Genomic DNA, 12,228 nt, shown 5'->3' on the forward strand with positions numbered 1-12,228 from the left:
CACCTTAAATGAATATAAGGAAAAAGGAAATCAAATTCAGGTTAAGCAAGCAAGCTACTTATGAGTATCCTACTCATAAAATAGAGTGGTTTGAATGTTTTGGTTTTGGTTTTAGTTTTTTGCTAGTCCTAGGGCTTGAACTCAGGGCATGGACACTGTCTTTAAGCTTTCTCTAAGCTACATGGAGCTCTACCACTTGAGCCACAGCACCAATTCTGGCTTTTTCGATGTATATGGTACCTAGAAATCAAACCCGAGACCTTGTGCATACTAGGCAAGCACTCTTACCACTAGGCCAAATTCCTGGCCCGGAATGGTTTGAATTTTAACTATTCATTTTAACAATTCATTTTTGAGCTTTCATGCTCATGAGAAACTGACTATTCCACAGAAGAAATCTACACACTAAACTACTTCTAACTCAGATGCCAACATTGTAGCAATGAATAACATACAACTAGCAGTATTACCCAAGATGACACTTTTTCTGCTTCTTATTCTTGAAATAGTTCATCTCTGTTATAGTTCATCAAAAATAACTATCATTTGCATGTCTCAGAGAAAGTTTTAGTTTTGTTTCTTTTGTCTTAACCTAATTCAGAATGTCCTCAACTCCTCAAACATTCAAAACATAATACTCAAAGATATTCTAGATTATAGAAAGACAAAATTCCTTCCAAAGCAATTTATCCACTTATATATTCAATCCAAACCTGTACTTTTAAAACTGTGATTCGTGATCAGAAGCACTATAGGGTCTCATAGTTTGTCAGCAACTGATTCTTTCTACTATTGTAGATATTAATAAGCCTTCCATGTGATACAACAGTTTAATACTGCTTTAAAGAGATACGTAACAAACATAGTAACTGATAACAAATATATGGTGCTCAGTGAATCTTTTCAATCTTTTTACCCCTGTTACTTTTGGTTTTGTTAGGTGTAACCAGTTATTAAAAGTAAGTAATCATCTAAGTCAGGCTTAGATAAGCTGGGTGGCTCATGCTTGTAATCCTAGCTACCTAGGAGGCTTTCGGAGAACTGAGGATCATGGTTCAAAGCCAGCCCAGGCACAAAAGGACCTGACACTCCTATCTCCAATTAACCTCTAGAAAATGGGAAGTGGGGCTTGGCTCAAGGGTAGGGCGGTAGTTCTGAGCTGAAGAGCTCAGAACAATGCCCAGGCGCAGAGTTGAAGTCCCAAGATAGACCAAAAAAAGAAAAAAAAAATCATCTATCACCTATTTTCTAAAATCTCCTAATTTGTCATTTTTCTAATCAACCACCTTCTGTTTCCTATTTTTTAAAATCAGAATGATTTCCCCAAGTTAGTTTTATCTTACAATCCCACTGTCAGCAAATAATGCATTCATTATTCATTATAAAATATTTACTGAATTTGGAGCAAGGAGTTTGGCCTAGTGGTAGAATGCTTGCCTAGCATGCACGAAGACCCAGATTCCTCAGTACCACATGCATAGAAAAAAGCCAGAAGTGGTGCTGAGGCTCAAGTGGTAGAGCTCTAGCCTTGAGAAAGTCCAAGGACAGTGCTCAGGCCCTGAGCTCAAGCCCAGGACGGGGGAAAAAAAATTACACACACACACATACGTATTTTTTTTCTGAATTTAACTGGAGAAATGGCACCAAAAGAGATAATCTGAATAAGCAACTTAAAATAAACTAAGAAAAAAAATCAAGGTTCTAGCCTATGATATTAACCTTTAGTGCTGCACAGAACAACATGAGAATCATAAGATTCTAATCGGCCTTGGTAAAAACATAATATGCATACTATATTAAGCAAGGTGTCTATATCAAAGCAAACAACTAAAAGACTACAAGAATTACTTATAAGATATATTTAAAGACATATTTAAAGAAATTTTACTAATGGTCAAAAACAAAAGTATTTTAAACTTATAAGGCATTGAATTACAATGCTAGCTCTTTACCTATCTAACTGAGATTTTATTGAGTATTTGTACATAAACTGTTTATAATGAGAAAATTAGCAGAGAATGTAAAGGAGGGTGAAGAAGGCTAAAATGTTTTATGTACAAGTGAAAATGGAACAATGAAACATGCTGAAATTTGTCTGCGAAGTAGGTAAAGACTGAAGGTGAGTGACAAAGGTAAATCTGATCAAGGTACATTGTGGATATACATGAACAATGTCGAAAATGAAGCCCTCTGTACAATAGATTCTAAGAAAAATGTGGTGGGAATATCAAGGTACTTACTTAAAATTTCATCTATATTCTCTGTATCAAGACTTGTTATTTCAGTTGTTACAGGAGTAAAAACCCAAGTTACCTGAAAATTGAGAAAGTATGAAATTAGCAACTGTTTCCAAAAATGACAAAGCACAGTCTAAAATAATTAATGAATATAGTTTCACTTGACACTTGGAAAAATCATCTATTTTAATCTTTTTTAACAATTCTAACATTTCATCAATCAGTGAAACAGAAATATTAATTTATCCAGTGCAGAAACTGATCAAATAACAATTCTATACTTCCAAACACAAATAAATTGTTTCCAACAATTAGGAAAACCGAGAATTTCCTTACCCCATTCTGACAGTCTCTATACAAAACTAAAGCTAAGTAGCCGGGAGTTTAGCCTAGTGGTTAAAGTGCTTGCCTAGCATGCATGAAGACCCGGGTTCGATTCCTCGGTACCACATACATAGAAAAAAGCCAGAAGTGGTGCTGAGGCTCAAGTGGTAGAGCTCTAGCCTTGAGAAAGTCCAAGGACAGTGCTCAAGCCCTGAGCTCAAGCCCAGGACTGGCAAAAAAAAAAAACCAAAAAAACAAAAAAACAAAAACCTAAAGCTAAGCTTACTGATTCAATCCCACTGTATTCTGTGTAAGAAAAAAAATAATAATGAAGGAAAAGTCAGGCAAGCCTTTTATAATTTTTAAGAAAAAAATCTTTCTACATTTTCACTGAAATGAGACGATATTAAGCAGTGAGAAAGAATATTTTGTTTTCACTTTCTAAAAACCAAAGTTCAAGTTTATCAAAGGAATTATAGCCTTCCAACTGCAAAATACAGAAAAGATATGCGTGTGTGTGTGTGTGTGTGTGTATACATTTTTTTTTTGCCAGTCCTGGGCTTGGGCTCAGGGCATGACCACTGTCCTTGGGTTTTTTTCTCAAGACTAGAGCTCTACCACCATTTCTGGCTTTTTTCTATGTATGTGTTACCGAGGAATCGAACCCAGGTCTTCGTGCATGCCAGCCAAGCACTCTACCACTAGGCCAAACTCCTGGCCAAAGATTTCTTTTTTAAACTAGCAAAGTTTTACTCTACCTTTAATATACTGTGTTAGCTCCCTGTAAGGTGATTTGCTCAAAATGATTTGTATTTGGGCACATTTTTTTTTTTGGTTGGTTATGGGACTTGAACTCCAGGCCTGGGCACAGTCCCTTAGCTCTTCAGCTCGACTATATGTGGGCACTCTTTCACTAACCTCTTGTTACTGAGTGGGGCAAGTAACATCAGTCTCTGATCATGGTACTGAAAGGATCCTTTGGCCACTTATCTCACAATAGTGACAAATTATACTTTTACTATTCACCAGTAATTCAACTTAAATACTAAATATATGGAGATATGTAAGATTAGCATGTAAATTAACTCTGATTATTTTTTAATCTTTTTTAAAATCTTTCTAGGCTGAGTACAATAACTCACATCTAAAATCCTAACTACTCAGGAAGCAGAACTAGAAAGATGCACATTCAAAGTCGATTTGTAGGGCCGAGAGTAAGCAACAGATCTCATCTCAACCAATGAAGCTGTGTGTCATTCCAACTAGGCAACAGGTGTAAACAGGAAGATTACAGTCTAGGCCAATCCAAGCAAAAGCATACGATCTTTATTTGAAAAAAATAGTAACAAAAGCAAAAAAGGACTGGAGCTGGTAGAGCACTCACCCTGGATTCAAACCCTTGTAAACTGCCAAAAGGAAAAAAACACATATATACATATACACATATGTATATATATATATATATATATATATATATATATATTCTTCTATAGAGTCGGGCATAGTGGCTAATGCCTATAATCAAAGCTACTCAGGAGATTCTGGTCTGGAGGATCATGGTTAGAGGTCTACAGAAAGCTTGTAATAGGAAATCCTGGGTATAGAAGCATGTATTTATGACTGCCAATCTTCAAATAATTTTATTTGTATAAATAATTTTATTATTTTCAATGTCTCAAAATTATTTGGAAAGATGATCCTTCATTCACTATTAAATGCCACAATGCCACACCTTGGCATTTGAGAAAACAAAAGAAGCAGAAAGATCTTTATGACCTTTTCTTCTTCTCCCCCCACATAGGCTATACAACAATTCTCTAATCTTTCTCACAAGATCTTTCAAAAGATATACTCCTCCTATACCTAGAAGAAAAGAATATCTTTATCTCTGAAAACAGAGACAGCAACAAGAAGTAACCTGCCTCGCTAAGGCCCCAGTTTATTGCCATTTGATCACATTCCCTTTTATCCATATGAACTTTTTCCTGCAGACTGCATACTGTTCATCAAGCTTAAAAATGCAGTCATAGTGTGCTCACCTAGCATGCATGAAGCCCTGGCTTCAATTCCCTGGAACTATATACACAGAAAAACCCAGAAGTGGCACCATGGCTCAAGTGGCAGAGTGCTAGCCTTCGGCAAAAAGGTCCAAGGACAGTGCCCAGGCTCTGAGTTCAAGCCCCAGGATTGGCAAAAAAAAAAAAAAAAAAAAAAATGCAGTCACTATTTCTGAAAGATCTTTTCCATATCAAATTTGCATCAAATTTGAATTAAGATGACTATATATGCTTGCCTCCTGTTTGATCTATCTTTTGTTACAGGAGTCTCAGCCATGATTTCAGAGATGGAAAGAGCTCTTTTCTCCTGTGTAACAACAATATATCACTAACAGATCTTTTTCCCAAAACTTTACTACCAATTCTAGATATCTATGGAGCTCAGGTATATTAGCACAAGATTTCATAGTGGTACACTGGAGAAAAACAAAATCAAACATATTCACTGGGCAACATGGCTCACACCCATAATCCTAGCTGCTCTTGAGGCTGAGATCTGAGGATCATGGTTTAAAGTCAGCACAGGCAGGAAGTCATTAAACTCTTATCTCTAATAAACTACTTAAAAAAGCCAGAAGTAGCTCTGTGGCTCAAGTGGTAGAGCACCTGCCTGGAGCAAAAGAAGCTCAGGGTCAGAACCCAGGCCTAGAGTTCGACCCAAGGGCCAAAAAAAAATTATATATATTACATATATAAATTATATATAAATACATGACTATATACTTATATGATATATATATAATTGAGCAAAGAAGTTGGTCAAAGCATGCACGAAGACCCGGGTTCGATTCCTTGGTACCACATACATACAAAAAAAAAAGCCGGAAGTGGTGCTGGGGCTCAAGTGGTAGAGCTCTAGCCTTGAGAAAGTCAAAGGACAGCGCTCAGGCCTTGAGCTCAAGCCCAGGACTGGCAATAAATAAATAAATAAATAAATTGATTAATTAATTAATTAAAAAAAAGAAGAAGTTGGTCAATATAAAAGTCAACTCAACAGTTTACTATTAGGGACATACACATGTAAGGCAGAGAATGCTGCCTCAAGGGGCTCTTGAACAGTAATGGTGATACAGAGGAGCAAAACGATGGTCTTTGGCAATATAATCCAAGAGAATGTAGGTTTTCGAAGAGGTAGCAATCACTCATTAAAATATGTCTAGAGAATTTATGATTAAATCCTTCGTTTAATTGTATTTCACTTTGAAATGTTTACATATGAGGCAATGATCAACATAGTAGAATTAAGCAAAGAACTATGACTTCAATACTACCCTAGTAAATATGTAACTGATAACATGTATTCAACAAATAATCTGAGTTTGGTAAGAGGGCCCAAAGCAAGAAAACTATGTCTGAGCCAATAATCTCTCTCTCCCCTGTAGAGAATAAAGGAGACGTTTCCGATTGCCATGAACATTTCTATTAATATGCAGTATGAAAGGAAAGACAGGTTATTAGAATTGTTAGTAAGCTTCATTAGTCTGATGGATTGTTTCTTTTCATGTCAGCCCTGGGTATAAACAAGACTTTCCTGTAGAAACATCTTTGTGTGCCAAATGCTAAAAAGATTAAGTACAATAAAGACAAGTAGTTCCAGATAAGGAAGGGAAGAAAGGAACTACTATTTTTGTCTGTTAATTTAGACTTGGAGAAAACTTTTTAATTTTTTAAAAACTAAACTTAAGTGCAAATATTAAACAGAAGAACAATAATCATGGAGAATATAGATTTAACAATATCAACATAATAGACAACAAATATGTAAGTATGTAGACAAAATTTCACAAGATATTTTATAACTTGGTAATTCTCTTCAGCTCATTTGCTCATTCTCATGCTAATAAGGATGTGGAGAGCAACATCTCTAATTGCCCATGATTTGTTGGATAATTCCTCCAACATATATTTATTGTACCAACTATAAAATGTTTCAGCCAAAATTGCCTAGTGATAAGCCGGTCATGGTGACTCACAGTTGTAATCCTAAATTCTCAGGAGGCTGAGATCTGAGGATCATGGTTCAAAGTCAGCCTGGGCACTAAAATCCATGAGACTCATCTCCAACTGACCAACAAAAAGCCAGAAGTAGCGCTGTGGCTCAAGGGAATGGGTGGTAGCCTTGGGCTGAACTGCTCAGGGACAACACCCAGGCCCAGAGTTCAAGTCCCACAATAAAAAAAGCCTAGTGAAGCGAACTTATATAAAAGAAAGGCACCATTTGTTAGGAAATGGAAAGATTTAGAAAAGATCATATTAAGTGAAGTAAGCCAGACTCAAAGGAACTTAGGCTCAATGGTTTCCCTCATTTGTCATAATCAGTAGAAACCTTAGGCTCTCCTAGCAGAGATTTGCAATAGGGCAAAACCTTGATACAAAAGGCCATATAGTAGGACACTAAATGAAAGGATCTCTAGGATATAGAAAAATAAGCCATATAATGAATGATTGTTGTTCTTAAGGTACTATGTTATCTCTCATCTCTTTTGCTGTCCCTTGGTTATCTCATATTGTTACAGTATCTCACTTTGTTACCTGATATATCGGATATATTTGTATTTGGTTATTTGAAATTGAATAGGGAATGGGGAAAAACAAGATGAGGGGTGAGGGTAGGGGGGGAGGGAAATGGGGACCAAGACATGTGAAAGGGTATCAATGTATGGGAATTAATGCACCATCTATCTGGCAAATATCATGTAACCCTTCTATTAATTACAATAAAAAATATATGAAAAAATAAAAGAAAGGCTCATGAAAGGAGGTAATATTGTACAAAAATTTATTTTCTACAAAAGGTGATAGGCTAGCTTTAAATAGTAAGAGCTTCTTCAGTTAGTAAAGAATGTTTTCTTCCATGACATAAAAGTATAAGGTACCTGTAAGAACCACAATGCTCTCCTTTCCTCATATCTCCCAGATCCTCCAAGGCCACCTACGTGGCTAGTGTGTCTGCATTTCCGCAGGACTAAAAAGAACCTAGCAGCCAAAGGACGGCTATATCACTGAGCAGTTTAAGGGTTAAAACAGCATCCCAGTGATATTCAATGCATACTTCTATTTTTCCTTTCTCTTTGAACTTCTGGTTCATTATATTGCTCTCTCGGGAATACTGGCAGTGTGAGATGTGCCTTGATTGATACCCAACTTCAAGGCCCTTAGTTCCTGTCAGCCTCAGCTTCTTTTCTCCAGGGACCTTTCAAGATCTCCTAGCTCCTTGCAGTCAACTAAAACCTTTGTGCTTCAGTTGTCTGCCAGCTTAATGCAAAACTGTGAGTCAGAGTAGACTGGCATTGCAGTCACAGAAATAGCCTCTAGGGAGAAGCCCAGGTTCCATGACACTAGGACTTCAGGTGGTAGGTTGCCTTGTCAGTCTGGAGTGGAAATGGAAGAGAGCTGCTGTTTGATACATGCCTTCTTTCTTGCCATGGGAAAGGCATTGCAAGGCCTGAGAGCCTCCCAACAAAAAGATAAGTAAATGAAAGATTTAACAAAATACACCAAGATATTACTACAGAATGCCTAGTGGATACAATATCCACTGACAACAGTAATGCCTCAGGGGAGAAAATGTCCTGTACTGAAATTTTCTATTTTATGCCAATAACTTCGTGTAGAAGTATCTAGGAACTTTTTTTTTAAGCAGAAAGGAGTAAACTTTAAAAAAAATTAATTTTAAACATTAAAATTATGATAAAGTCACAAATGTTGTATCTTTTCAAAAATCACAGCAACATACAGGTCATTGTGGAATTGTCACAGATGACTCCATCTGTTCCTGTGTGATTATGAAGACAGTAAGCTTTATTGGTAGTGTAAGAGAAACAAAATTCAAGTACAAGTAATATAATTCCTAATCTCATATTCAACCAGGAAAAGCAACCACGGCCAGTTTTTTTTTTTGGTCATGGGTCTTGAACTCTAGGCCTGGACATTGTCCCTGAGCGCTTCAGCTCAAGGCTAGCACTCTACCATGTTGAGCCACAGTGCCACTTCCAGTTTTCTGGTGGTTGATTGAACATAAAAAATCTCATGGATTCTTGTGCCCCGGCTGGCTTTGAACCATGATCCTCAGATCTCAGTCTCCCGAGTAGCTAAGATTAAAGGTGTGAGCACCACTGATGCCCAGCTAACCATGGACAATTTTTTAAGTAGTTATAAATTCATACTTTTTGGCAATCTTTTTTTTTGATCCTGAGTGGATTTCCATCAAAATTGATCTGTAGTTTTGTTCTTCATTGTATCTAAAAATGGGATGAACTAATTTAACTGGAAGAAACAATGTATTTGTCTGAACTTTAGAAAAGATGTAATTGTTATTCAAAGGTTTTCAAAGGAGGGAGAGCTCCTCATTATGTGGAAAGTATTTTCTTAAAATTATTTCACTCTGCTCTGCTAGAACCTAAACTTGTAGCAATGGCCAAACTAAAAAAAGTAGGCGAAAAATCAAGATGAAAATTAGATTCACCCTTTTGGTACCTGTGGGTTGAGGGAAACCGGAGTGTTGACATAATGTCTTTGCCATTGTGTTCTAATTAGTATCTAACACTAGTTCTTCTAAGTAACATTCACAAGAAATACTTGCAAATATATGCCAAGGAAAGATTCTCTTTTTTTGAGCCATACTAAATTTTCTATGAAAGATAATTGATGAAACCAAGTTCCCTTAAAAGAACATTTTGAGGGCCTCCTAGGAGTGTGGCCTAGTGGTAGAGTGCTTGCCTAGCATGTACGAATCCTTGGTACCACATACACAGAAAATGCCAGATATGGTGCTGTAGCTCAAGTGGCAGAGCGCTAGCCTTGAGAAAGCCCAAGGATAATGCCCAGGCCTGGCACAAAAAAAAAAAAAAGTTTAATTTGTCCTGTAAAGGTTTATGTGACAAAAATTTAGTCACCATCTGTGACATTTTTGGGAGGTAGTGTTTATCATAATGATTAGAAGAATCTCTAATAAACTAGGACGTTGATGTACACCTATAATCCCAGCTACTTGACTGGAAGGATTACACTTTCAAGGCAATCTGGAAAGAAAATAGAGAGCTTGCTGAGCGCAGTGGCTCACACCAGTAATCCTAGCTACTCAGAAGGCTGAGATTTGAGGATCACAGTTTAAAGCCAGCCCAGATACAAAAGGACTTGAGATTCCTATCTCCAATTAACCTCTAGAAAATGGGAAGGGGGACTTGGCTCAAGGGTAGGGTAGTAGCTTTGTGCTGAAGAGCTCAAGATGGCACTCAGGCCAAGTTCAAGTCCCATGACCCACCCCCCCTCAAAAAAAAAAGGAAGGAAGGGAGGGAGGGAGGGAGGGAAGAAGGGAAGGAGGGAAAAGTAGGGGGCCTAGGGGTCAGGGAGCTCAAGTGGTAGAGCACATGCCTGACAAACACTGGGCCCTGAATTTTAAAAACAATACACCACCAAAAACAAACAAAAAACCTCCAAAGTTGTTCCACATGCTACCAACTATTTACCTAAGCATTATAAAACAAACAGATTTGCCCTTGACTAATTTTGTATAAAATCCCTCTAGTGACAGTCTCAAAGCTCTCAAAAATAGTACTGGTCACTAACTCATGCTCTTATCACCACCATCTAGTAATTTCACTTTCTAAGCAGCTTCACCAAAAACAAATCAGGAAACTGGAATTTGGGAATCTATCTCCCTGGATCACTTTTTTTTTTTTTTTTTTTACAGTTATAAACATTTATTCCCTCAACAAGGGCACATCCAAATTCGTGAGGAAAACTCTCTTAGAATTACAGAAGAAGATAAACTAAACATACAGTCATAGTGGGAGAGCCTGACTATCCAGAGTTGTGAAACCCTCCTGGTGTGTCCAGGGTCACCGGTCGTAAGGGTTGTAGATCTCTCCCCCTGTTGCTGGGGAACGACAGGGCACACAACAGCTGATTTCTCCGTTTCTTTGGGATTTCCTGCGGTCCACAGTTAACCTCTGATGGGGGCTCCTCCCCCTGTCTCCGCGGCCTCTGTCCAACCTCAGTAGGTGACTCTACCCACTGGCTCTGAAATTGCCTGCCACCCACAGGAGAGGACTCCTCCCCCTGTCCCTGGGTCTCCCAGTGCTCCTCAGAAGGCTTCTCTGTCCACTCTTTCTAAGGTCTCCATCCCTGGATCACTTTTGTCTTTATTTTCTTAACTGCCATGAGCAATAAAGAAAGAAGAATAAACAGTGACCCAATTAGAAATATAGTTTAATCATCAAGGCAATCTGAACTAATAGTGTTAATTTCCTTGGCTAAATTTAGTAATAAGGCTTCTAGAGTTTCCTCTAATAAACATGACTATGGCATTTAGGCTGAGGCAGATGTTTTATTCTGTCAGGAATATTATTGAACTTTGCCAAATGCCTATCCAGTATGTACTGAGATAATTAGTTCAGATTTAACATATTAATAAAGGTTGTTTAGATCAGACCTATTCGTTTTACTTGGATCTTCACTAATATAAGAGAAGCAAAGGACAATACATAACATATTCATTATAATATAATAATGTCTGCTTTATAAATGCTGCTGGTGGCTACCTCATTTACAGGCACTAACAGCTGGTACACTACCATTGTAAATTGCATCCTTAACTTTCTGAAGTGCTCTTTGCTTTTTTTGTCAATACCCTAAAAATAAGGAAAAAGAACATATATGTGGGTATTTAATGTTATTGCCAATAATTAGAAATAACCTAAATGCTGAAATGTGCACATTATGATGTATGTGACTATACAATTATAAAAGCATAAGAACATTCTATATGTATGAGGGGAAATCTCCAAAGCAAATCACCACAGAGAATGCATATAAAAAAAGAATGGGATGGATGATGTTATAGGGGTAATGAGTAGAGAATTTACCAAAGGATCTACCAATTTTTCAATCAGGAAGCTACTGCAACTTCGCGTCATACTTATAAGGAAAAAAGGTAAAACATGTTTGATAGCCTCCAATTAAGTGGACAATGAATCTTCAGTTTGCAAATTTTCAACTCACAACTACTTTTCACAGAAAAGCAAACAAAATTAGAAGCTCTCCCAGTTAAATGAAATTATTCATCCCTTATGTAACATGTCATTTCTAACTTATGCACAAAGGTATTACAAAGTACAATTTCTGAACCAAAACATAAGAGAAATATTTCCATATGTTCTTTCATAGTTGCCAGCAAAGTAAGACAATCTTGCCTTAGTCAGCCTAGGATTACACACATGTAATTATAGGCCATTATAAACATGTATTCAAAGCACGTACAAATGTCTTTAACAGTAATTTAAATTTAGACTTTTCAAACATACTTATCTCTTAATATTATCCTATTTTTTAATCAAATATACACCCACTTAACTTTTAAAAAGCTTACTAAAAAAGTAGTAAAAAATTATACAAACTGTGTAAATAACTTTACACTCTACTAGATGCGATATTAAGGGGTAACTAGGGTGTACAAAAATCAGATTTAGAGGAGAAAGTGACACTGTAAACCAGCAATTTAAAATCATCCATATTTATACAAATAGGAGGTGGGTTTTTGATCTTTTCAATGGTCAAGTCTGTTGTGATTATCTCTTACTAAATTCAACTACAGAAAGATTATATAGTCT

The 12,228-nt window shown here is 36.9% G+C and overlaps 1 protein-coding gene across 1 annotated transcript in view; it reads right to left on the reverse strand.

Moving 5' to 3' along the window:
• The window catches only part of Erp44 (endoplasmic reticulum protein 44), a 61,492-nt gene that overhangs the window by 42,867 nt on the left and 6,397 nt on the right, over positions 1-12,228 (reverse strand). Inside the window, exon 2 of the mRNA XM_090330333.1 lies at positions 2,241-2,313. Within this exon, the coding sequence (XP_090186459.1) occupies positions 2,241-2,313 (73 nt within the window). The remainder of the gene's footprint in view (positions 1-2,240; positions 2,314-12,228) is intronic.

Source organism: Megascapheus bottae, chromosome 3 (genome assembly GCF_031878675.1).
Source record: "Megascapheus bottae isolate mThoBot1 chromosome 3, mThoBot2.hap1, whole genome shotgun sequence".
NCBI lineage: Eukaryota > Metazoa > Chordata > Mammalia > Rodentia > Geomyidae > Megascapheus > Megascapheus bottae.